The sequence below is a fragment of the Daphnia pulex genome, chromosome 6, assembly GCF_021134715.1.
Source record: "Daphnia pulex isolate KAP4 chromosome 6, ASM2113471v1".
Classification (NCBI taxonomy): domain Eukaryota; kingdom Metazoa; phylum Arthropoda; class Branchiopoda; order Diplostraca; family Daphniidae; genus Daphnia; species Daphnia pulex.
In genome coordinates, this window is record NC_060022.1 from 1685265 (window position 1) to 1707917 (window position 22653).

Sequence of the window (22653 nt, forward strand, 5' to 3'; positions counted from 1 at the left end):
TTAGAATATTTTTCAACCCACGACTAAATATTTTTTATTCATTTGAAAATGCTATTGCGCTTTAAAATTCTGCCAAGGGCGTTATAAAAGTTCCCCGAAAATAACAAATCAACAAGTGCCTTGACCATCATTCTTTTCCATAAAATAATAACAATTTTAATCCCGCCGTAAAAATGTTTGCACTAGTTGTTTATTAACTTGGACTTTCGTTATTGAGTACTTATAAAGGTTCACTGTGTCATCCAAACTTGTCGTTTTTGCGAAGGTAACTAATATATGACAGACGCTTGAAACGATCGAAAGATTTTCTTATATTGCTTTCTTTTTCAGCACATAACAATGCACGCTGTTGTCGTTGTGACTGGAGGGATTTTGACTTCCGTATTCATTGCTGCTCTCCTTGCGCTATTGTTTATATGCAGATATAAACTATGTTGCTTTAATCTTGGTTCTAAATTTAAGAAGAAGGAACAAAGCCCACAAGTGCAGCAGAATGGATTCCATGTGAGGTAACTATCTCAAAAACGAACAAAGACTTCTTTCGCAGTTGGGAGTAATTTTGCTTTTGAATTTCCCAGTAGGTCTGATATTCATCTAATCAGTAGCCTAGAGATGGAAGATGAAGACTACATCATGGACAATATTGATCCTGAAGATTTAGTGATTCACCCTGACTTGGACAAAGTTCTAGAATCTCACAGATGGAAATGGGTGGACGATGCCCTTGGAATTGTTCCTCATTGCCTTCAGATTTTAAAAGGCTGTCACTTGATGAGTGAAAGGCTTGTGACTACAGCTATGGCTTCTACAGATCAACAGAGATTTGTTGAATTGGCAATGGTACAACTCTCATTATCTAAAAGAAAAATAATTGCATGCATTTCTGTTATGTTGGAATTCAGTTGTGACACTCCAAAGATTACTATGTGTCTGAAAGTTCTGTTGTGTTTTAGGTTGCAAAATCTGTCCTTCCATTAGTTGACGACGTCTTGCGTTCCATGTGCCCACCCATTCAACCACGCGATGTCGAAATCCGAGCCTTTGCCCTCTTGAATGCTGTCAACCGCTTGAGCAAACTCACCGAGCGAACATGCAATGTGTCGTGGCCATCAGCTATTTTCGAAGAGATGAATATGCATTACCAGGTAACGTGCATCTTTTAAATGCTACACGACTTGTTTGCTTGGAAACGCGAACTGGCTCTGAATGTTCTCGATACTATCTGCTTAACTTTTCATTAATTTGTACTGCAGAAACTCAAAGCCATCGCCCGGCGCTCTGAAACTCAATTATGGAACGAACGAAATCTTTACAGGGAAGGTGTGACCATAGTCGAATCATCCATGACTTGAAACACGAATAATCTCGAAAACCTTCGTAATCTCCGTCCAAAATATCACAACGTATCTTAACAAAATTAGCCTCACTAACCTAAATGCACAATGTTCGTTACAGTGGACTCATTATAACGTCTGACCAAGTAATGTACCTTTATTAATGGCTCTAACGATTCAACTATCCTTTTTGTATTTTCCTTTTTTAAATGTAACCACTCGTTATCAATCAAAGTTCGTTCCAAACTATTTTGGCAACTTTTTATCTTTTTTCAAAAATAATAATGGTTCTGATCCTTTTGTTTACGTCTGCCACGTGAAAAACAAGTTTTGGACTCGGGTGTGTAGTGAACCGTTTAAATTTTAAAAAAAAAAAGAGAGAGCGAGGAGGGGGAAAAAAAGTTTGGCGGCAGATCACGTTGTGGCTTACACAACATTATCAAAAAGTTTCAGTTCTAGGAAATCGATCGATGACTCCGCTCTCAAATAATACCAGAAAATGCCAAAAAGTCTGACTCTTCGGGGTGGGCATTGCGGAGCCGCACTTCACCAAATTGGGTAGAACAAAAGAAAGCGTATGGAAAACCAAACCAAACAAAAAAATTACCATGGTCAATAATGAAAGTTTGAATCCCCCCGTATTTTTATTTCTTTTAGAAAAATAAAAAAAAGCTGCGACATTTCCATATCGACCGACGGACTCACCCCCCCACTTCCAGCAGGTGCACCAAATCTGTTTGCCTTCATCAGAGAAAAATAGTCGAGAGTCTGTGGCAAGTTTTGAGGCGATCTGCAGCTGGGAATATATGGGCTTCCATCATCCCGTGTGTCCGTCATTTGTTTGCAAATGTCTAACAGGTATAAAACGAATGAGGAGGGGAAACAAACTATCGAAACCGGCCACCTGCGCGGTTTCCCTGGAGCGACAGTCCACGTCTGCCGTTTTCACCGCGAAGCGTTTGCATTGAAAGGAACAACATCCGCATCTGGTTTGGAAAGGGGATAGATAGACAACAATTATTGGTCTCTGTGGAATGTTCGTGAGTGGACCAGAACAACCGTCAGCCTCTTTTCAGAGAAGTGCACGCTCTGTAAAAAAAAAAAACGACGTGGTACATTTACCGAGTGCGACATGTGCTGGGGTTAAAGTCCGATAATAGCGGCTGCTGCATCCGGCCCCGATAAACATAACCCGAGCGGATGTGTCCCTCTACTTCTAAAAACCCCAACCGGCCGAAAGAGACCAAACAAATTTAGTAACTCAATTCTCCCAACTTTTTAATCCGATGATGGGCCGGCCATCGACCGAGTTTGCACGAACTGCGTCTCTTTTTCCCTACGCGCAAAAACAAAAGGGCCCTCCCACCGTGACGTAACAGCAAGCGCGTTCACTTTCGATAAGTTGTATAGTTTCCACGCAATGTTACATGTATCCCAATCCATTTCAACTTCGCCAACTTGTCAACGAGTAGTATCTTATTTTTATTTCGATTCTTCGATTGAAATCGATGTGAATGTTTCCTACCATCGCCGGAAATATGGGACTAAATAAATTGCCGGTTACCTTCCATGGAGGATGGATCCATCAAGCTCGTCCGAATTCAATTCTCCACCTTCATCAAACTCAGCGGGCTCCCGCCCCCATCGTCAGTTTCACTTGGCACACACAAAGATACTTATAATAAAAATATACATTTTCTGGCTATATCAAAACTATTTCATTCAATAAACCCAATTTCCCTTTCGTTTGCTACACACTCTCAAGCGTGTACGTGGAAATAGAATTCTTGGTAAAAATATAAAGAAAAAGAGATGGTCGCTTTCTTTCGCCCATTTTATACGCACGAGAGTGGAATATAAGGAAATCGATTTGGGCCTCCGTTTATTTTCGGCGCTACATCTCTCCTTTTGTTCCGCATTTTCCTCTCCAGCAGCAGAGTACTACTACTGTCTCTATACTATCCACTTTGAGTTGACGATAGGCTACTTTAGACGGAACAATATATGTACGTTGGCATTCATATAAGAAACGCAGTTGCTAGCTATAGTCCCACGTCCGCCATTGCACACGCGATGGAATAGAATCCAAATGGAATTCTATAACCTTCGTTTTCTCTCCCCTTCGCCCGCTATAGGTTCTTCTTGGAATATAGATGCAGTGGCACGGCAACTATGTATAAATATATCCGTCTGTACCATCATCCGGCGATGGCCGGGCGAGTTATTTCACGACTCTGCTGCTGCTGCGGAACATGGGCTCCTCTTCCTAACCCAAAAGGCCAAAAAGAAATAACTATAACGGCGCTATACTCTAAGGGGAAGAGCAGCAGCAGCTAGAAGATAGAGTCTGGGGGATTATTTAAGATGGCCCGTGTACCCTTATCCCTGGCCGTCTTCGTGTATTGTGTGTGTGTGTGTGTCTACTCCCACGGAATCAAAAGGAAAAGAAAAAAAGCTTAGCCGCTTATCTCCGTCGTACGTAACTCTCTCTCGGGCTCAGCTCAGCCATCAAATGTCTTCTCCGCCAGCGGAAGAAAAGCCAGCGCCGCATCGAGCCGCCGCCATGGAAATATCCGCTTAGAGAGTACACACACATACAGCAGCCTCCAGTGCAGCGCGTTACATGTTACGTATACAGAAAAGGGATTGGAGCGGGAGGGATTGATGTGTGTTTGCTGAAGGCGATGGAATCGCCAGACGAAAGAAAAAAAAAAATAGGAATCGCTTTTCTTATTTCCTCCGCTTCCCCAACACCCAAATAAGAATAAGAAACAAATACAAAAAATCAAATAAAAATGTCGTTTTTTTTTTGGTAACACGATCACCCCCCGCCCATTGATAAAACACGTCCGACATGGCAGCAGCAGCAGCAGCAAACACAAGTCCGTCCGTCCATCTCTTTTACTTGGCAAACAGAAAAAAACCGCTGATCAAGCGGCCATTCAATGACGACGACGATACTGCAGCTTTGTGGCAATCTCGCCCTGGAAAGATGTTGCACCGTCTTCTATTCGGCGAAAATAAAAAGGCAAAGAATCAGGGCTACTACATTTAGAGAAGCCAACTTGATATGTGTGTGTATATACACAGCAGCAGTCGGGGCGGCCAGGGGCTGATGCAGCGCATTCAATCAACGGAATCAATGCCAACCGCCTCCGCCGTGGATTTTCAATGCGGATGCTAATGAGAAAAAATCGACGGGCCAAATGGAAATGTCAAACGATGTGGGGGTGAGATTAAAAGGCTCGGCCGTGTATATATGTATGTATAGGACTTTATTAGAAGCCCAAAGGAAGGAAAGGTTAACACACACACACGCGTATATACAATTACATCTCATTTCCCTTTTCTATGGTAGCGCCCAAAAACCGTTTCTCTTATTCTTCCTCTCCTGCGCAAAAGAGTTTGCATAGAAAAGCGGCTGCTGCCAATTGCCGGTATATAGCGCAAAGAAAAGAAAAGAATAAAAGCGTGAGCAGCCAAAATGAATTATTCATTTGACATATCCGAGAAGAGCGGGGCATGCGGGAAAGAGCGTGACTCGAATAATCCATCTCCATCTGTGTGTGTCTTTCTTTCTTCTCTTTATGTAGACGCAAACGACTTGGAAATAGAAAGAATAAATAAAACTAGAGTTGCCGTTGGCCTCTTAATGGTTGACAACCAACTGGTCAAATAAAAGTCGATGGAAATCATCGAAGGCCTACACAATTTCGGGTGTTGCGACGATGTGTGGCGGATGATAGACGCAACCAACTCTCTTTTAAAATATGGGCACGTTTAGTCAAAGAAAAATGCTGATGCTAGAACGCTCCCGGATGTTGGGTCCGTGTTACATTACAAGCGCGCGGCGATTGATAAAACAGCGAAAGAAAACAATGCCGAGGACATGACGAACTGATGGCGGGGCTCGTCAGTATATACTAGTACTGATTACGACATTGAAATGTACATATAGCGATATCCCGAGCTTGGCGCACACACACACACAGCCGATTTGGTTGACAGTAGCAGCGAGACACGCACTGCTGGGCATACGAGCTGAATATGCCGGCCGAGTTATCCGTTATGTATACATTTCGTGATCGTAATAACAACGGCCAGTGATTGACGTTTTCAATTTAAAAGAAAATACAAATCCACTTAAATGAAAAAGAAAAACGAGGACATGTATCTGTGACGTTTGATTTTGTCTAGAATTTTTTGGCTAGTCTTCGCATAATATCAAATGTTGACCCTGCCGTCCATCCGTCCAACAATCTGAGTTTCACCTCGTCCATCGGTCAGTCGATTCGTTTTTTTTTTCTTTTCCCCCCAAGATAACAAACAACTCGACACCCAGCGTGCTACACACACATCACCCGGATGGCAACATCATCCCAGCCATTCATCCATTCGTTTTAACATTTCCCATTCGATTTGTGTGTTGTGTGTGTTCTAGATTTGATCGAAGTCGAGATAATAGGGAAGCCCGCAACGTGAACGTCATTGAAAAATAAACGGGAGGGTTTTTGGATGCAAGTGATAATCTTGCATTTGTCTGTCGGTGTCGCATTACCCGTTTGCAATAAGTGGCGATAAGTCGCGCGCTAGCCATCGACTTCTAGCTCTGATTTATTTTTTTTTTCTTTTCGAATTTCCAAATTGACTCCCAGTTGCTCCTCACCCCCCACTTGCCCGCCTCCTTTGGAGCAGCTCCTCCATTTCTACTCTACTCGAAAAAAAAACTTCCAAGCTGTGGTCTAAATACTGTGCGATAACCTTCAGTCCCGAACAGACTTAACCTCAGATAGAGACAGAGTTTGTGTGTGCTGTGTGTGTTGTGTGTGATCGAGAAGCGACGAGAGTGTTGTTGTCTCTGAACTGTGACGACGACGAGAGACGGGAGCCCAACCAACGACAGAATCGTTCACTTGTTCACAACGTCTCGACTGATGCGCTTGGTGATGATGAGTCCGACTCTCCTCCGGCCGCACCACATTCTTCCGCACGTCCGCATCACTCACGCGACAATCAAAAAGAAAAGCCCAGCACGGTACCTTCTTCTTATTTTTTGTAAACTTTTTTATTGGGGTTTGTCGATTTCTTTTGAATTTATTCCATGTTTCGTTGGCGGTGACAATTCGATTGTCGTTGATTCGATTTTGCGCTCGTTTATTTATTCCCGATGCATTCTCTCCCTCTTTACTTTTATCTTTTTTTATTGTTTCTCTTCGATTTTGTTTAGTCACTCTGTGTGTGTGTTTAGAGTGAAAACAAATAACGAGTCGTGTAATAGGATGTAAAAAAATTTTTTAATTTTTTAGAGATAGAAAAAGATAAGAAAAAAGAGGGCAGAGACACACACACATCGAAAGGTGCAACTGCACATGCACGTTGGGCCAGTTCTTGATACTTACACAATATAATAATAATAGGTCCATTTAATACTGGTTATTGTTATATTGTTGGGCCCGTTTGGCGACGGCCAACAAAAAAGGAACAAACAAAAAGTCTTTGTAATAGTTTTGAGGACGCTCTTAAATGAAACAGACACCCCCCCCCCTTCTGTCGTATCATCAAAATGGCTGTCCCCTCTCAAAACTGTGCATGTAAAGAGAGACGGACACCTGCCCGTGGTCTGTGAGTGACAGAATGGCCCATCTCTCTCATATTTTGTATAAACCACCACCTTACATCCCGCCCCCTGCTCAACCCCCCCACCTCACCTTATTCTAATATGCACCACACCTCGTCGTCTACACTTGTCCGTCTGTTTTTTGTGTGTCGTTTAAATAAGCCGACAACCTGTGCGATCGTCCCGCTCACTTGGATTCGTGCCGTTCGACCAGATAGAGGCCCCCCTTACACTTCGTCATCTCGTAACCGAAATATTTGTGTTCGATTATTCGTTATCGACGCTGTTTTCTTCTTTCCATACGTCAGCCAACTCCAATCGCGCCCAGATAGTCACAAGTTCAGGCCACCAGCGCCCCCAAAAAGGAAATATAAATCTGGTAAGATAATAAATTTTTGGCTGCTGCCCTTTATTTTCCCCCCCTAATCCCCCCGGCCCTCACACTCCCAACCGACCGATCGACCACCATCCGAAAAACGACACGTCGACTTTGAACTCTCTCTCGTGTTCTTGTCTACGTGCCTCCAGTCTAAGTTTAAGTCTCTCCAAACAATTTTGTGGGTTGATTTTCGTTTCTTCATTTCGGGGCGGAATAATATGAAAATGGGAAAAATCTTTGACTGACCTAGTCTCTCTTGTGTGTTATGACATCTGACAACACACAATTTGAATATACATATATATCTTATCGTCAATGTATAGACGAGACATAGCCAGGCAGACACACACACACACAATTTCTCATAATGTCTATGTGTCCAGGCTCCCCCCCCCTCATCCATCCATCCATCCATCCATCCATCTCAGCTAAAGGAGAAATCCAGCACGTTCCATTATGTTACGTCGTTTGTACGGTGGAGTTGACGGGGGAGAGAGGCAGGAGCAATTTCCTTGGTTTAATCCGTCAAAACTTGATGGGCAATATTACACACACATATAGACCAACAGCTGTACAGAACTAGAGAGAGATGGTAAGGGGGGGGGGGGACGTCGCCCAGGGAGATGACGCGTCAGCGCCCGTTGTCGGGACGGGATTCGTCGAGCGTGCGCGCGCTGAACCAACCGAAGAAAATGGGGAAACGAAAAATGACGTGTAATCATCGTCGTGATGTGCCGTCCCTGCGCTCTCCCATCTACTCAGCACTTTAGACGTTACTACTAGTAGAATAGTCGGTACCACACGGTATATGGCCCATTCGACATGCAAATGAAGCGCTATAGTTTTTGGGCTGCCCATTTATTTCCCCCGAACCGAAATCATCGACCGGTTTGTATTCTGTTCCAGTGAATCGACCGTCGTCTAGCAGAAATCGTCAAGTTGTATTCGACTTTTCTAGAAATGAAATATGTACGAACCCCAGCGCGTTGGGAAATAACCCAAACGTCACACATCAAAGCTTCATTTTCACTCGACAGTTTCAATTTCCCAGACGAATGAAATCGAATTTTTCCAAAAAATAAAAATTCGATTCCACCTGGACTTTTCGATTATTTGTTAGATTATTTTAGAGTTCAACTCGAGTTGGGCGGCGTTGGATTACCGTCGTCGTCGTTTCTAGATTGGAAATCGAGACTCGGGTTGCGCCATTGCTAACGCATCTACTTTTACACGCCAGGGCGATTCTGATTATTTACACAGTAGCGGTGCGCAGCCCAGCACATTTCGTCCAGTTCCATTCGCCAGATGGTCTGGCACCTGTGCTCTCATTTCCTATTGACGTTATTTGGATATATATGTATTTTCTGTGCATCCCCTTGTGTGTTAGAGTGTGCGACTATTATAGCGGGTCGTCGTCCACTGTACTTGTGTGTTTCGTGCGTGAGTCGTCCCCCCCCCCCTCCCCAAAAAAATGTTTTATTTCCTTTTTTTTATTATTTGCTCCCGCGCCGGGAGTGTCTATAGCTCCGGCTGCCCGCAGTTGTTGGCGCGCAATATTCGCCCCCCCCCTCCCTTGTATTTCTTTAGTAGAAACTTTTTTTATTTATTTTTTGGCTCGGCCCGTCATCCTCTACGCAATCGATACGACGGTCGTCTCGGGCCTTTAGGGGTTCCGTTCGTGACTCTCATCCCCAAAATGCCCCATAGTGCAATTCCGTGTGCGCCGCGTTTCCCGGCGACCGGCTGACATCTCCGGTTGGGGAACCGGAAGGAAGTTGAGCGACCAAAAAACCCAAGTCAAAAAAAGAAAAAAGAAACAGGAACTGAAATGCAATAAAACAAAAGAGGTAAGAGATCTCTTAACTTTGACACAGCAGGCGATTCGTTTTAAAACCAATTACAAAATTTCGAATTTCGCTGATTTGATGAACATCTTCTCTGTAATCAACTAAAAAGCCAATGAGACGATGATAGTACGCTTTCAATTTTAATTTTTTCAAAGCGCCAACGTAAAACAAAATTTGACGTAATAATAATAATAATAATAATAATTACTATACGACGCCAGCGGCAACAACAAGCCAAGTTTATATCCTGCGGGTTTCCCCACCAATTTTTGTGTTATTTCTTTTCCGGGGAATGCGTTATACATCCGAAAATAACGAGCTCCAATTCGTCGACTGGCTATAAAACATCATTTCATCTTTTCGTGCACCCGTGGATGACGTAACTTTTTTTTTCACGATAAAGAGAAGGAAAAAGAATATCAAAAACTCCTCGACAACATCACAGTAGATACTAGATAGTAGTAGTAGCCCTATAACAGAGCAGACGTGAGTGCATTTAAGCACACCCTGATAGCTTGGTCTTATATATTCTCTGTCTACCCTTTTCTTTCTAATCTTATATAACTTTTCTTCTTCTTCTCGTATAACACACACATACGCGGAGTCGGGTTGCTGATTATAATCAGCAGCTCGGCAAATAAGAGAAGAATGGCAGGCACGTGTGTGTCTATACAATAATGGCTTTTCAGTTCACCGTCAGATGAGAAAAGGAACCCGGGACTGGGATACGGTCTCCTCTATTAGAGGTGGTAATTTGGGTGGGGCCAGCCGCCAACGATATAGTCTCTCCGCCAGCAGACAGAGGCGGTGGCGTAACGAGAGAGGAGAACGAACGAACGTGAAAAGAGAATAATAATGGCTGTCTACTTCTATTCGGTACGTATTTACTCTCTTCTTCTTCTTGTTCCGTTTCTCTCCATTTGGCCTATAGCTTTTGCTTCCTACATACAAAAGAAACGAAAAGAAAAGCAACAAAAGAACCTTTTCTTCTCCATAGTTCTCTCGCTTTTTCGCTGTTAAAGAAAGAAATAAGAGTTGGGAGTAAAGTAGCCCTGAACTGGACTCCCGCCGGCACCGGACCGGTTAGTCTAAAAACGGGGAAAAGGGAAAAAAGTTTGGACCGCACGTCACGCGGGGCGGCAAAGGGTCGACATGGTTGGGAATGTAAAAGCTTCTGAACCGCGCTTCCATTTTTGTATAAAAATCTTATCCCCAAATGTACGGAGGAGGATCTAAACTTTTTATTTCCAACTGACAACTACATAACTTGCGTTTTCTCGTATTGCACTGGCAGTTTCTCAAGTCTCGAATTCCATTGGCGTGATCAAAATTTTGATTTTAATCTCCATCTCCATTTTCTTTGATTAAAACAAAAGCGGACTGGGTATAAAGATAATAAATGAGCTGAATAATAGAGCTAAACAAAACTTCCCAAAATTATGGACGATCCTGTCTAAATTGAATTGAGAAAAGCAATCCAATTAATTAGAGTCTGCGTTTGCTGAATATTATTATAGTCTATATACTAATAATCTAAATGGCTTTGTTTGCATCCGCACAAAAGATAACGAAGGGGGTGGGTGATGGGAGATTCCCCCCTTCCCCCACTGGAAAACATGAAATGTGCCATCCTCTTCATGCGCAGCAGAAATGGCGTGTGCACACCACACCTTTTATCAGTTTGATTGTCTTTTGTTTTGATTTGACTTCAACATCACACACGTCTACTCGAGGCCGGAATCCGCATCCCGGGCATCAGCTAGGAGCTTTTTGCCGGAGATCAAAGCCAACCAACCAAGTCGTTACGCTCCTGTCTCGTTAGCTCCTGACATCGTCTTTCTCTTCTTCCCTTTTTCGTTTGACTTTCTCCTGCTGACATGATGATGATGATGCTCTTGGCACCCGTTCAAATTGCGCGCGCGCGCCGAGTCCTATTCTGTTTTTCCATCAAACCCCCTACCAAAAAACAAGACTTTTACGATTATTATCATCATCATTTCCTTTTTTTATATATACTTGTGTACAAATAAAATATGTGTGTGTGTGGCTGTTTGTTATTGCTCTCGGTTGTTTCATCGGCGATGTCTACACGAGAAGAGAAGCCGACGCTTAGATCCCCTTTGAGCTGCTGCTGCTGCTGCCTGTCAACGAGCGTCTGATGTCTGACAGTCTCTGCTGATTCTCATCTTTGTCTTTTCTCTCAATGGTCTTATTCTTTCTTTTGACTATTCCATTTCCTGTTTATCCTTTTGCCACTGAATTTCCTAGCGAGATATCCTTCAGGGTTCTTTACACATCTCAGCGAAGGATATACACAATTGCATTCACCCATCTCTTTTTCCTCCCCCAATTTATCCGACTGTCGTGACACTGAATCTTTTTTCGGTATTTCCCCATCATTGTCTTTCTCTCTCTATTTTGTTATTATTTCTTTGGGTCGATTTGATTTTTTTCTTTTGCAGTGCACACGCCGAATATCTATCAAAGTCCTCGGTCGATGTTCGGCCCGGGCTGCCACGCCCATCTCTCTCTCTCCACTCGACTTGGCCGCGATCGAGAGATAATCACAAGAAGAAGCCGAGCCAAAACAACACAACCAGAAATCAACAAAAAAAGTGAAAGAAAAGAAATGCGATATACCCGCGTGCAAGAAGAAGAAATCAAGTCTTGAAGAAAAAGTTTAAAAAACCAAAAAAAAAAACTGTCTGTTGACTCGAGCTGATCGTATAAGCCTGGAGTTTTTATCGTGCTTGATGGTGCGAAAAGATTTCTCGCAACTATTCTCCGGCGACGACATTTTTTATTTTCGTCTTTCTTTCTCCTGATCTCTTTTTTTAAAAATTTGATTTCGTAATTTTCTCTACTACTACTACTGGCGATTTAAAATCTTGTCGGTAGAGAAGTTGAAGTTGAAGTTGAATGAGAGAGAAAAGGAGCGAGAGAGACGGAGTGTGTCGGGAAACAAGTCGCCGGAGTTTATGTTGCGGTTACATTTGCAGTTCGGTTTGTTCGTTCGGCTTGAGTTAGTTTGACAGTCAAATATCGACGGTTATATTTAGTATTTAAGTGCACCTTTTGATCGTGATTTGTTTCTTAATGTCTACTACGTCCTGTAATATTATGTGAAATCGTCTGATGTAATAGGAATAACCTGTCCAAATACACATATAAATACGCAATCAAAGTCGATATAACAAGGTTCTATGACTGCCTACACACACACGCCGGGGTTCAGTCGGCCGAACAATTCCGCCCCATTGTATGTGTGTCCTTCTCGCTTGTATAGAGAGAAAGAGAGATAGATGTTATATAGTACAACGAGGGGGGAAAGGGCTTTCGATATAAATATCGCAGATATCATGGCCGACCGAATCTCGAAAAATAATGACCATTATTGTTGGAGTTTTCCTTTCTTGTAATACGTTAGAAGCCGGAGCCTATATCGTAATAGAAGCGAGGAAATAAACCTTCTGCTGCTGTGTGCGATATAGAGATCTATCTCTTATTGCTTTCGTATTACACAACATTGGAGATACAAAACGGAGAAATATAAGAAAGTGATCGTATATCCTTTCCTTATTTGCGACGGTCGGCCGGGAAACTTGGACGACGACAACGACGTCAATTGGCTTCTTTTATCGGCTCGCTCACGGTATTGTATTTATACAGACAGCAAGCACACACACACATACACGCAGCTAGAGAGAGAAGCACTAGACGCGTGTATAAAGAGAAGGCTGCTGGAAATCCATCTAGTCGTTACGGCTGCACAGCCGAGCAGAAGAGACGGCCTCAAGTTGCTGACGATGGACGCCAGCAACCCCCCAGCAACACAATAGAGCTAATAAGCGCCTAGCTATATCCTCTCGACTGCTGTCGAGTCTTTGAGGTAGATACTGGCCGGCCAGGCAGCCTGCCAAACTACCTTGTACCTCGCACGTAGAGAGAGATATAGGAGAAGAGTTTCTTTCGAGTGGTCTGGTCCGCCTTTATCTCTCTTCTACATGTATACCTGGGCTGGGCAGGCCCCTGTAGAGAGACATACACATCCCAAATGATCGCAAAAATGCCATTTTTTAATTCCTCGAGGATTCTCCTTGCCTCGTGTCCGTCCCCCCGTAACTTTTCCATCCCGTTTTTCCCGGTAACGCCAAAGGGGCCAGCGAAAACGCGTCACAGCCGAAAACTCGGCCAGCCATTGGCTGTCAATAGTAACCGGGACCGATTGGGGTAACAACATCGAGCACTAAACTTTTTCCACAAGAAAGCCAAGTCAACCCAAAAAGAAAAAGGAAAAAGAGCGAGCGATCCTGTTCGATCCTCTAGACACACACAGGCGTATTAAAGTAGCTGTCGGTTATACATTAGAGTGCGTGCTGGTTGCCAATGGAAGACAGAGAGCGAGCGACGAGGGGGGGAAAGAGCGGGCACGCGGGATCGAGTCAAAAAAGAAAGAAACGCCCAGTTGTTATATATACGAGGATCGAGTCAAGCTTGCGCCAAAGAAATAAGAGGGGAGAAAAAAAAAGAAAATAGAAAATAAAAATTCACCACCAAACAGAGCAAAACCGGCGTGAGTATAGCGCGTCGACTCGATTCGACTCGACTCGCTTTTCTCTCTCGGTCGGCAGTTTACAGACGCCAGTGTCGGGACAACCTCTCACTTTGGCTGTACGCATTCGCTCCTCTCTCTCTGCTAGCACTCCCCCCTGTGTCTGTATGTGTGTGTCCCAGTGACAGTTGCATTTTCTTTGAATGTACATCACTGCTTTTCTTCTTCGGGGATTTCTTTCGTCGAGTGATTGAAAGGCTTTTCTGATTCCGTGTGTGCCGAGAAAGAGCGACGCAGTGATATCGACTCACGCCCGGGATCGTCCCTCTTATTTTTATTTCGAGACACACACCCGTGGGTACTTTGCCCAGCTGTGCTCCCGTGTATTCGATATCCTCTGCTACTACACTTTGGCGAGAGAGGTCCATTGACGTCGCTGCTTGCCGCAGTCGCTCCAATACGCTCGTCTTTGTCGGTTGGCATCGCTGGCGCTCCTCACTCATCCGCTTTTGCCAGTTGTGCAACATCAGTGCCCGTCTATCGTATACATATATACAAGGGAGGGACGTTAATTACTGCAAGTTCGTTACAGTTCCCCAACGCAAAAATCCCCGCCCGCCAAAGTTTCCCGCTAACTGCACGACCCGTCAACGTACGTGACAGCTAGTTAATTCGCCAAAACCCTCCGGGCAGCAGTTTACATTTACTCAGAATAACTCACTTCATCGACTCCCATCAATCTCTCCAGCTCGGCAGTTTTGACTGGGAATCACGTCAAGAATAAAAAGAAATGATTTCAAGAGAAAAAGAGCTAAATGCGGAACACATTGAACGGATGCGCTAAACGACAGGCATTTTGATTGTTGCCGCCTGCTGCGTGTGCAATTGAGAAAAAGAAAAAAAAGTTGAGCTTCGTGATTGGGCTGGATAACACACAAAAAAAGAAATAAAATCAAAATAAAAAAGCCAAAAGTTCTAGACGACGACGCGCTACAATTTGGCGGAATCAAAACGAGTGGGAGAGAAAACTGACTTTTCTTTCCGGGGGCTGCGTGTACGTGCTGCTGCAGTCGGTGGAGTTGCTTCCGGTTTTTCATTTGTTTTTCCATCCATTTTTTCTCTCGTTCGATTCTTATTTTATTTATTTATATTTCAAATTCGCGTGAATCGTCGACGTGCTGAACACGCCAATGTATCACCAACGGGCGGATAGAAACGGGAGAACGGCGCCAGGATCGAGCCGATAAAAAAAGAGCGAAAACTTCCGCCCGCAATTGAAAAACCAAGTTGAACGTGAGTGTAAGGCAAACGTGCCGTGTGTCTTGTCTCTTTTGGGCCGTTGTTGTCGAGCGTTTTGCGGGACTGACGTTGGCCCCGTCTCCAATCAGTGTTGTGTCAAACGATTTCAGGGAGGGAGGGGGGGAATTGTTGTTGTTGTTGTTGTTATTCTCGCACGACATCCTCATGATCGGCATGGCTTGGGAAAACACGCTCCTGGCTTCGCGCATCTTGCCGCCGGCCTACACTCCGATCGAAGTGGCCACCAATCGCTCACAGGATGCGTCGCTCATGCTGGAACAAGGTAATAGTACGGCCAACCTCAAATAATTAATGAATTAATCACGCAACGTTGCGAGAGTCATTTTTAAAACCGAATAACTGGTTATTATATCGATCCGTAAAACAGATGGGCGATTAACTTTATTGATCATCCTGACGACGTCGGCCGGACTGGCCATCGTACTCCTCTTCTTCATCTTTCTTAGGTAAACACTTTGCAATTTGATTTTAAACAGAGAAAAGGAACAATCGGCTGATTCTCCTCATTTTGTCTTTGTCCATTGGCCGTCGACTTGGTTCGATTGACCGTCGCCCCCAACCCGGCAATCGTCTATCATAACACACACACGGCCACAGGATCGGCTGCTTACGAGGGCAAAGCTGTCTGGGTAGGTACAAAGATCGCCACGATCGATCGGCCTGTCCGCTGACGACCATCGTCCTGGACGATCACGCTTCCATCACCAAATCGCTGGCCGCCTCTCAGCAAACCATTCAGGTATAGTAATATCAAATCGTTGGCCTCCCTCCGACGCTTTCCTCTTATTCTCTTTTTCCGGCCCGTTTCATCATCGTCAGACGTCCCTCACCCAGACGCATCCGCCCGGCAGCGACACTTACGCAATCAAACTCGTCGACAACGACCTGATCGTGGAGACTCAGCAGGTATGCTGCGCCTATAATCATTCATGACAAAACTTGATATCCATCAAAGATAAATGAGAAAGGATGTAATATAGTTTCCGGAACGAGTCGAGCGTACAAGATCCAGCGGGATTGACATTTCCAATCAGCCAGTTTTAGTTTATATACGCTTGTCCTTTTTTTTCTGTTTTTTTTTTAAATTATTTTCCCATCTTCACCCGGGCGGTAATAGTAGACGTCGCAGGTTGCCGGGCAGTGCTGTGTTGCCGTTGGCAGTGGGGGAATTATTGGAGAAAGAGCGTGGCGACAGTTGTGAAATGGGATATTTAAAAACATCAAAGAGAGCGAGACTGTCGTCGTCGTCGGGCGACAAGTGGAGACTCAGGTGAACATTTCTCGAGTGTTCGTTGCGGCAAAGAGAAAACAAGGATTACATAGTCGCTGGTAATTAGCGAGAAAGGTCTCCTCCCCCCACTCTCATTTCCCTCTTCAACCAGCGGCGTAACTTTGTCGTTGAAAATCTGACGACGAGAAATGCCAAAAGTGGCACTTGGAAAATAAACCAGCACACCGCCAGCATAGTTGGGGAAATCGAAGGCGAATCTTAGGACATGATATTAACGAGCAGGTGCCCGGGTGGCGAGCGGAAGGGCCTTCTTGGGACAAAATGAAAAAAGTGATCTAGCTGCCCGCTGCTTCAAGTGTGTTTAGAATGCAAATACTTTTGAATTCGATTGTTTATACCCACAGACCGAGTAGTGAGGTACAATACCAGGCCTGATTTGCAGTCGTTCAGTTGTTTAATGAACCCTGACTGAGTCAACAAAACGGCAAGAGCAAACAGTTCCAGTCAAGTGCCTAGCTCAGGAAGACTCGTAGTACTCCGTACTACGTAACGATTTATAATCAACATCATCAAATAGTCAGCATCAGCAAGGAAGAGTAGAGATAAATTTTTTCCTACCTTTAAGCCTGGGAAATACAGCCAGGCATCCACAACTGTTCCATCCGTTGAAAAGTCGAATCCAGCACCAGGCAGGATAGGAAAAAGGGGGTCCCCGTGAATACACCCACATTCACATGGGCGTACACGAAAGGGGAAAAATTGAAGAGATCCTTAACTCGGCCGACAGTGGAAGTTTCTTCAATCAGGATGCTGTTTGTCTAAATACAAAAATAAAAAATGGGTTACAAAAAGCATTGAGAGAAACAACAAATAAAAAAAAGTTTCAAATGACACAGCGGTTAAACCCTTATGTCAATAAGCAGAAGAATTTAAAGTTTACGTGTAACACAGTGCATTGATGCAAATCATGCAAATCAAGCATGTCAGGCACAGGAATAAAAGTGATACAAATCATTAGCAATGATAGTGGGATCGCTGTTGATTACAGGTCAACACCATCACAAGCAAAACTGGCATATCTTTTTTGTTACGATGGCTCAGGTCTCAAAATCTGCACAATGAAGAAGGTTAGTTCATAGTGCAAACAAACTGCCATGCATCGACAGGGGGCTTTTAAAAATGATAAATGCTTGTCGGGAACTTACATTTAACAAAGTTGGAACAAGTTTCTATGTGTATTGTTAGTTTTATATTTACCTTCAAAACAGCATGGAGAGTAGAATTCACAAGACGACCACATTTTTGTAGTTTTATTTGTTGCTCTACTTTTCATGCAGCCACGTGTAATACGTTTCCAGAAAAGTGATCGTTCCTTGGGACTTAAGACTTTGCCTCGCATTTGAAACTTTGAAACAAAAGTAAAGCAGACGACATTAATATTCTAATTAGCCATGCTTTCTTAAGATATCGATATAATTAAAAATCGATCCCCTTCTTCTAAATCTAATACGATTAAAACAGTTTTTCTCACCCTGGAATCCTGGATCCGGGGGTTGGCAACTCCTCAGAATCCTCGTACACCCTGGCTAGAATCCCTCCAGAATCCCCAGAATCTCATAGAATCTTCAGAATCTCGCAGAATCTTCAGAATCCCATGGAATCCCGTAGAATCCCATGGAATCCCGTAGAATCCCATGGAATCTCGTAGAATCTCCAGAATCTCACTAAATTTACCCCTTTTTTTTCTTTAAACTACCCCAAAACCGTATAAAATTTCAGATATTTTGTGAATTTGGTCTTTGAAAAGCTCAAATTGTAAAAAAATGCACTAGAAATACTGAAAAATGTAAAATATAAGTTGCGCTAAAACTTCTTTAATTTTCCCTCCTTTTTCCCACCGCTGGGAGGCGCACACATTTTTTCGTCTGCTGATGAATGGAGGATAGGGTGGGACAAATATATGGTTAAAAAAAACTATTGATAATATGCCAATAATTCCCAGCAAAAGTCACTTGCGGTTAATTTTCCCCGTATAATCTATTTTAAAATTAATAATCTGGACTTTTAATTCAAACCTATCAAGTTTCTAACTATCAGATTACTTCACCCTACTTGAAACTACAAAAATTATTGTAGCACCTTTTTCTATCAGTAAAAAATCTTGAAGATAATAAAATCTGCATGTCTATAAGCGGTATAGAGCATGCCGAAACGGAGCTACGCCCACTACGTAACATAGTGCATACTTCTGTACAGAAACTGGGCCAAGGACTAGTGGCGCCCCTAGCGGAATTTTGGGGGAAACTTGATTCAGAATCTCGCAGAATCTCTCAGAATCTCTAGAATCTTTCGGAATCCTTGAGATTCTGAATCCTCGTACACCCAAATTTTGAGTTGCCAACCCCCGCCTGGATCAACATCCGCCGAATGGATCGGTATTTATATCCCAGCCCAAAACGATGAATGCTCCATTTTGTCGTAGGCAGCACTCGACTCTAGTCAAGTCTTATTTTTACCCAAAGAGTTTTGTAGAATTCTCCTTTTTTCTACGACTCTTTTGAAATGGGGGTGTCGAGCCTTTCAAGTTGCTGCCATTAGATCTTGTCGCCATTCTCTTTCGGCTCTAAAAGCGACTCACACACGAGTCTATCGGCGCCTGTGCCTGGGCCGCGCACACAAAAGAGAAAAGATAAAGAAAAGAGAGAGAGCTGATTTATATACAGTCTATCTAGTAAATAATACACCTCTCTCTCTCTCCAACAGCGGCGTCCTATTCATCAACTTCACTTCTTTTGATGAGCTGCTGGATGGCACGAGACAGAGATAAATAGAGAAACCAGTCAACCTATACACTGCTTTTATTTCTTCTCGTATAACGAACGTATTATAGTGAGCTCTAGACAAGACTCGTGTTATTTTCTACGCCAAGATACACACCAAATAGTCCCCGCTACTGTTTTGATGTAGTGCTGATGACGTGATTGTCCGTCAAGTGACTTTTATATATCTATCGGCAAGTAGCAGCAGGGTTTTTTTAGACGTAATAATAATAGTCTTGTGGTAACTGGGAGACTATAGCTCAGCTGGTATATATACAGTCGAGAGTCTATATCATGTTTCTCTTATTTTTCTCTTTTATTTTTCTCCTGGCCACCGTGGCGATTATGATGTGCGCGCGCATTTGGCAAATGTTGAAAAGGACTCGTCCGGGTGCGGCGAACTGGCAACGACGTCGTCGCTGGAGACGTCGACGCTCAAGACGCCGTCTAATAATCCCCCGAGAGAAACATTTTCGCCGCCGGAGCATCATCGCCATGACAACGAGATGAGACAGCAGCAACATCCTTCATCAGTCGCCGCCGACGCCGAAAACGACGCCCAGCCAAGTGGATTTCTCGTCTTCAAAACTTGGCTGTCCGGAAAGAAGAGCAAAGAGCTGGGCGGAGGAGAAACCGGAGCCGCTGGAAACGATGCTCAGCACCTACAGCAACAACAACCGACAACAACGACGACGCCGTTGGAGACGAAGAGTCTGTGCGGATCACCCAAGCGTCGCTACGGTCGGTCGCCGGCCAACGTCGAATTGATAGCGACACAGAAACAGCAGATTATGGCCAGATTCGGCCAGCATCACCAGCACCTGCCCGGCTTCGGGTTCACTCAATCTAAAAGCAGTTGCCTCTTCGAGGAAGAAGAGGATGACGACGGACTGATGGTGATGGGCGACGTCCCGCCCAGCAGCTACAGCTACCGCAATGGCAACCAGTTCGAGTACATGGGCGGCCCTTACGGCTACGTCGATCCCATTTACAGCCACCAGCTGGCCTCCAACAACAATAATCGACATCCAGCAGCCAGGGAAGCCAAGTCTTTACGCCACCACAATAACGGCCGAATTAATAACTCGGTTCGTCTGGAAGAACTCGATATCGTCCAGCAACACGACCAGCGCAATAGCACATCGCTCTTTGGCCAGCAGCAGATGATGATGAGCGTTGCCAGACAACCCGAGTCAGCAACATCTTCACATTATCAGCCTCAGCCGGTTTTGCTTTTGTTGCCTACACTGGTCCGCTCAGCCGAATCGTTGGTTGTGCTCAGCAAATAGAGAGCTGGACCGTATTTGTTTCTCTCATCTTATAGAACTGAAGAATAGACATCAAAAGAAAATGATGTAACATTCCTCTTTGTTGAATTTGCCGCCCATTTTTTCATATAAGAAAATCTGACGACGTTGTCAACTCGGATTTTGTTTTTTATTACTGATGAAATTCTGCGAGCAAACGACCGCGATGTATATAGGAAGTGGCTATATACTCAAAAGAAGAATATCTGTATCATACTCGCATTTCCCGTCCGGTCTGTTCCACTCGAATAGATCCGGCGTCATCTCTTCTGTTCCAGTCTGCTGGATGCGCTGCATGGGATGTGATACGTACGTAAGTTGGCAGTCCAAGTGGCCATTGTAGACCAGCAGCAGCCCATATTGTAATGACGGTGGGCGACTGTGACATGTAATATTTGATCTCTAACGAAAATATAGAGCGAGACAAGGAGAGAGAATTTCAAACAGCGCTGTACAAATATATCCGTTCAACATTACATTATACATTATGCTGTGTGTACAGGAAATAAATGGCTTCGACAGTCAAATCCTTATATATATATGTCTCTTGTTTCCATCCAATAAACTGCGCTATAGTGGCTACGACGCCCAATGAATATTTATTGTCTAGCTCGACGATATCGCATGGGAGGATATGAACAAAAATCATTTCGATATGACACAACGGTTGTATAGATTTATTTTATTGACTGCTGCGCTTGCTATGCTGCTGTGTTCCCAGAACATGTAATAACAATAAGCTTCATACATACACAAATATTGATAGCCTATACACATTTCTGACACACACACATACAAACAAGCAACTTTTGTAACTGAATTTTCCCGCCCATCTGCATGTGAGCCCCTCCCCAGCAAACAGTTTGTCGCAAATGCCAGCAGAGCGGTACGTGTGTGCATAATCGAACGTGAAATTCAACTGCGTCTAAATATAGTGTATATCTAAGATGCGCGTAACACTTGCTATATTCGATGGGTATGTACACACAGAGTGCAATATTGATTCGTATATACGTATGCTGTGTTCTGCTGTTGATCGTGAGGAAACTGCGAGAGTCACTTTAAATATCCCAGCAAAAGTCTATCCAACCGTGTTTTATTGTCTTCTTACCGTTTGCAGTTTCTTTTTTTTTTGTCTTTTTAATTTCTTTTTCCTTTTTTTTTTTTTTTTTTTTGGTTTCAATTGGATTTCCTTTTTCCTTCTCGGCCGATCGATGGATTTCATACACGTAGAGAATCCCCGTCGAGCTTTGCAGATGCACAGCACAGGGAAAACGAATGACGGCCAGAGTCTCTTCTATACGCCTCGGCGAAAAGGAAACAAGGACGAAATAATAAAAACAGTTTTACTGATATGTGTTTCTACTGCCCTGCTGCATCAAGCGCATGTACACACATTTCTTTTGATCTCTTTTCGCCAGAGAGCATTTTCTTTCTTTATACAAGTTTCCCGGTTTCTTTTCATCCCTAATATTCTTTTGTCTATAACCATAGTTTTGTTTTTTTATTTTTGGAGCTGCCCTCGACCCCCTTCTATTACATAACATACCCAAAGTTGTACAGAACTTGAAGTAATAAACTACTTGATAAACATTCGCACAGTTGCCCTTTTCTTATATACGTGTGTGTCATACGAAAGAAGAAAAAGGCTGCCGACATTAATTCGCTAGCTCTCAAATGCATATATTACGTAATAACATGCGTCCAGGCAGCTGCAAAAAAAAACGGATAGTATAACCAACATACGAGAAATTGTCATTTTCTTTTATTTGTCGTCCGGACAGATATTGCCAAAATAATAAAAAAGAATGTAATAAAGTGACGGAGATGAGTCCGGCTCGACAAATAAGATTCCGAGATTGCGCGGAGCAGGAAAAAACCCCAAAAAACCTACGCTCGTAAATAATTTGGTTCATTTCATGTCGCGTGTAAACGGGAATTTATGTTGATGTCACATTTAGACACAGCCTATATAGGAACAATGAGGAAACAGCAACCTGAAAATAGGCTTTTGGTATTATATAATCAATGCGGACGAGAGGAAATCGGATTGGAGAAGGGGTTCAGCAGAGTAATTAGCCGATTATTCTTTGGCGGGTGATATGATTTGATCTATTTTCATTTTTGTTGGGTCTATATAATCTTATATATTACGACGGGCTCATTTTCCGTTTAGACGGCAGAAATAAAGAGCCTTCCACGAAATGATGTGCGTGTCTAAAGAATAAAAAAGAAAAATATTTACGG

At 43.5% G+C, this 22653-nt stretch overlaps 2 protein-coding genes across 7 annotated transcripts; both read left to right on the forward strand.

Moving 5' to 3' along the window:
• Window positions 1-58: 58 nt before the first annotated feature.
• On the forward strand, window positions 59-1604 carry LOC124195587 (transmembrane protein 98-like). Its single transcript, XM_046590071.1, has 5 exons — window positions 59-265; window positions 331-509; window positions 579-840; window positions 954-1145; window positions 1254-1604. The coding sequence occupies exons 2-5, from the start codon at window positions 340-342 to the stop codon at window positions 1350-1352; spliced, it is 723 nt and encodes a 240-aa protein (XP_046446027.1). The 5' UTR covers window positions 59-265; window positions 331-339; the 3' UTR covers window positions 1353-1604.
• Window positions 1605-5778: 4174 nt separating this feature from the next.
• LOC124195584 lies at window positions 5779-22002 on the forward strand. Of its 6 annotated transcripts, XM_046590069.1 has the most exons (7): window positions 5779-6369; window positions 7114-7330; window positions 11640-15311; window positions 15417-15495; window positions 15647-15788; window positions 15869-15955; window positions 19480-22002. In XM_046590069.1, the coding sequence occupies exons 3-7, from the start codon at window positions 15194-15196 to the stop codon at window positions 20386-20388; spliced, it is 1335 nt and encodes a 444-aa protein (XP_046446025.1). In that variant the 5' UTR covers window positions 5779-6369; window positions 7114-7330; window positions 11640-15193; the 3' UTR covers window positions 20389-22002. The 6 variants fall into 6 exon arrangements, with proteins under 6 accessions (XP_046446025.1, XP_046446022.1, XP_046446024.1 ...); XM_046590066.1 differs by having other exon boundaries at window positions 5779-7330; XM_046590068.1 differs by lacking the exon at window positions 7114-7330.
• Window positions 22003-22653: the final 651 nt, after the last annotated feature.

What these genes read in the sequence shown, in the direction of transcription:
- LOC124195587 (XM_046590071.1), top strand. Translation starts at nt 340, where the DNA reads ATGCACGCTGTTGTCGTTGTGACTGGAGGGATTTTGACTTCCGTATTC. An exon ending in GATTTGTTGAATTGGCAATG is followed by an intron (nt 841 to 953) that starts GTACAACTCTCA and finishes GTTGTGTTTTAG; the next exon opens with GTTGCAAAATCTGTCCTTCC. An exon ending in AGATGAATATGCATTACCAG is followed by an intron (nt 1,146 to 1,253) that starts GTAACGTGCATC and finishes TTTGTACTGCAG; the next exon opens with AAACTCAAAGCCATCGCCCG.
- LOC124195584 (XM_046590066.1), top strand. Translation starts at nt 15,194, where the DNA reads ATGATCGGCATGGCTTGGGAAAACACGCTCCTGGCTTCGCGCATCTTG. An exon ending in CCTCTCAGCAAACCATTCAG is followed by an intron (nt 15,789 to 15,868) that starts GTATAGTAATAT and finishes CATCATCGTCAG; the next exon opens with ACGTCCCTCACCCAGACGCA. An exon ending in TGATCGTGGAGACTCAGCAG is followed by an intron (nt 15,956 to 19,479) that starts GTATGCTGCGCC and finishes AATGTTGAAAAG; the next exon opens with GACTCGTCCGGGTGCGGCGA.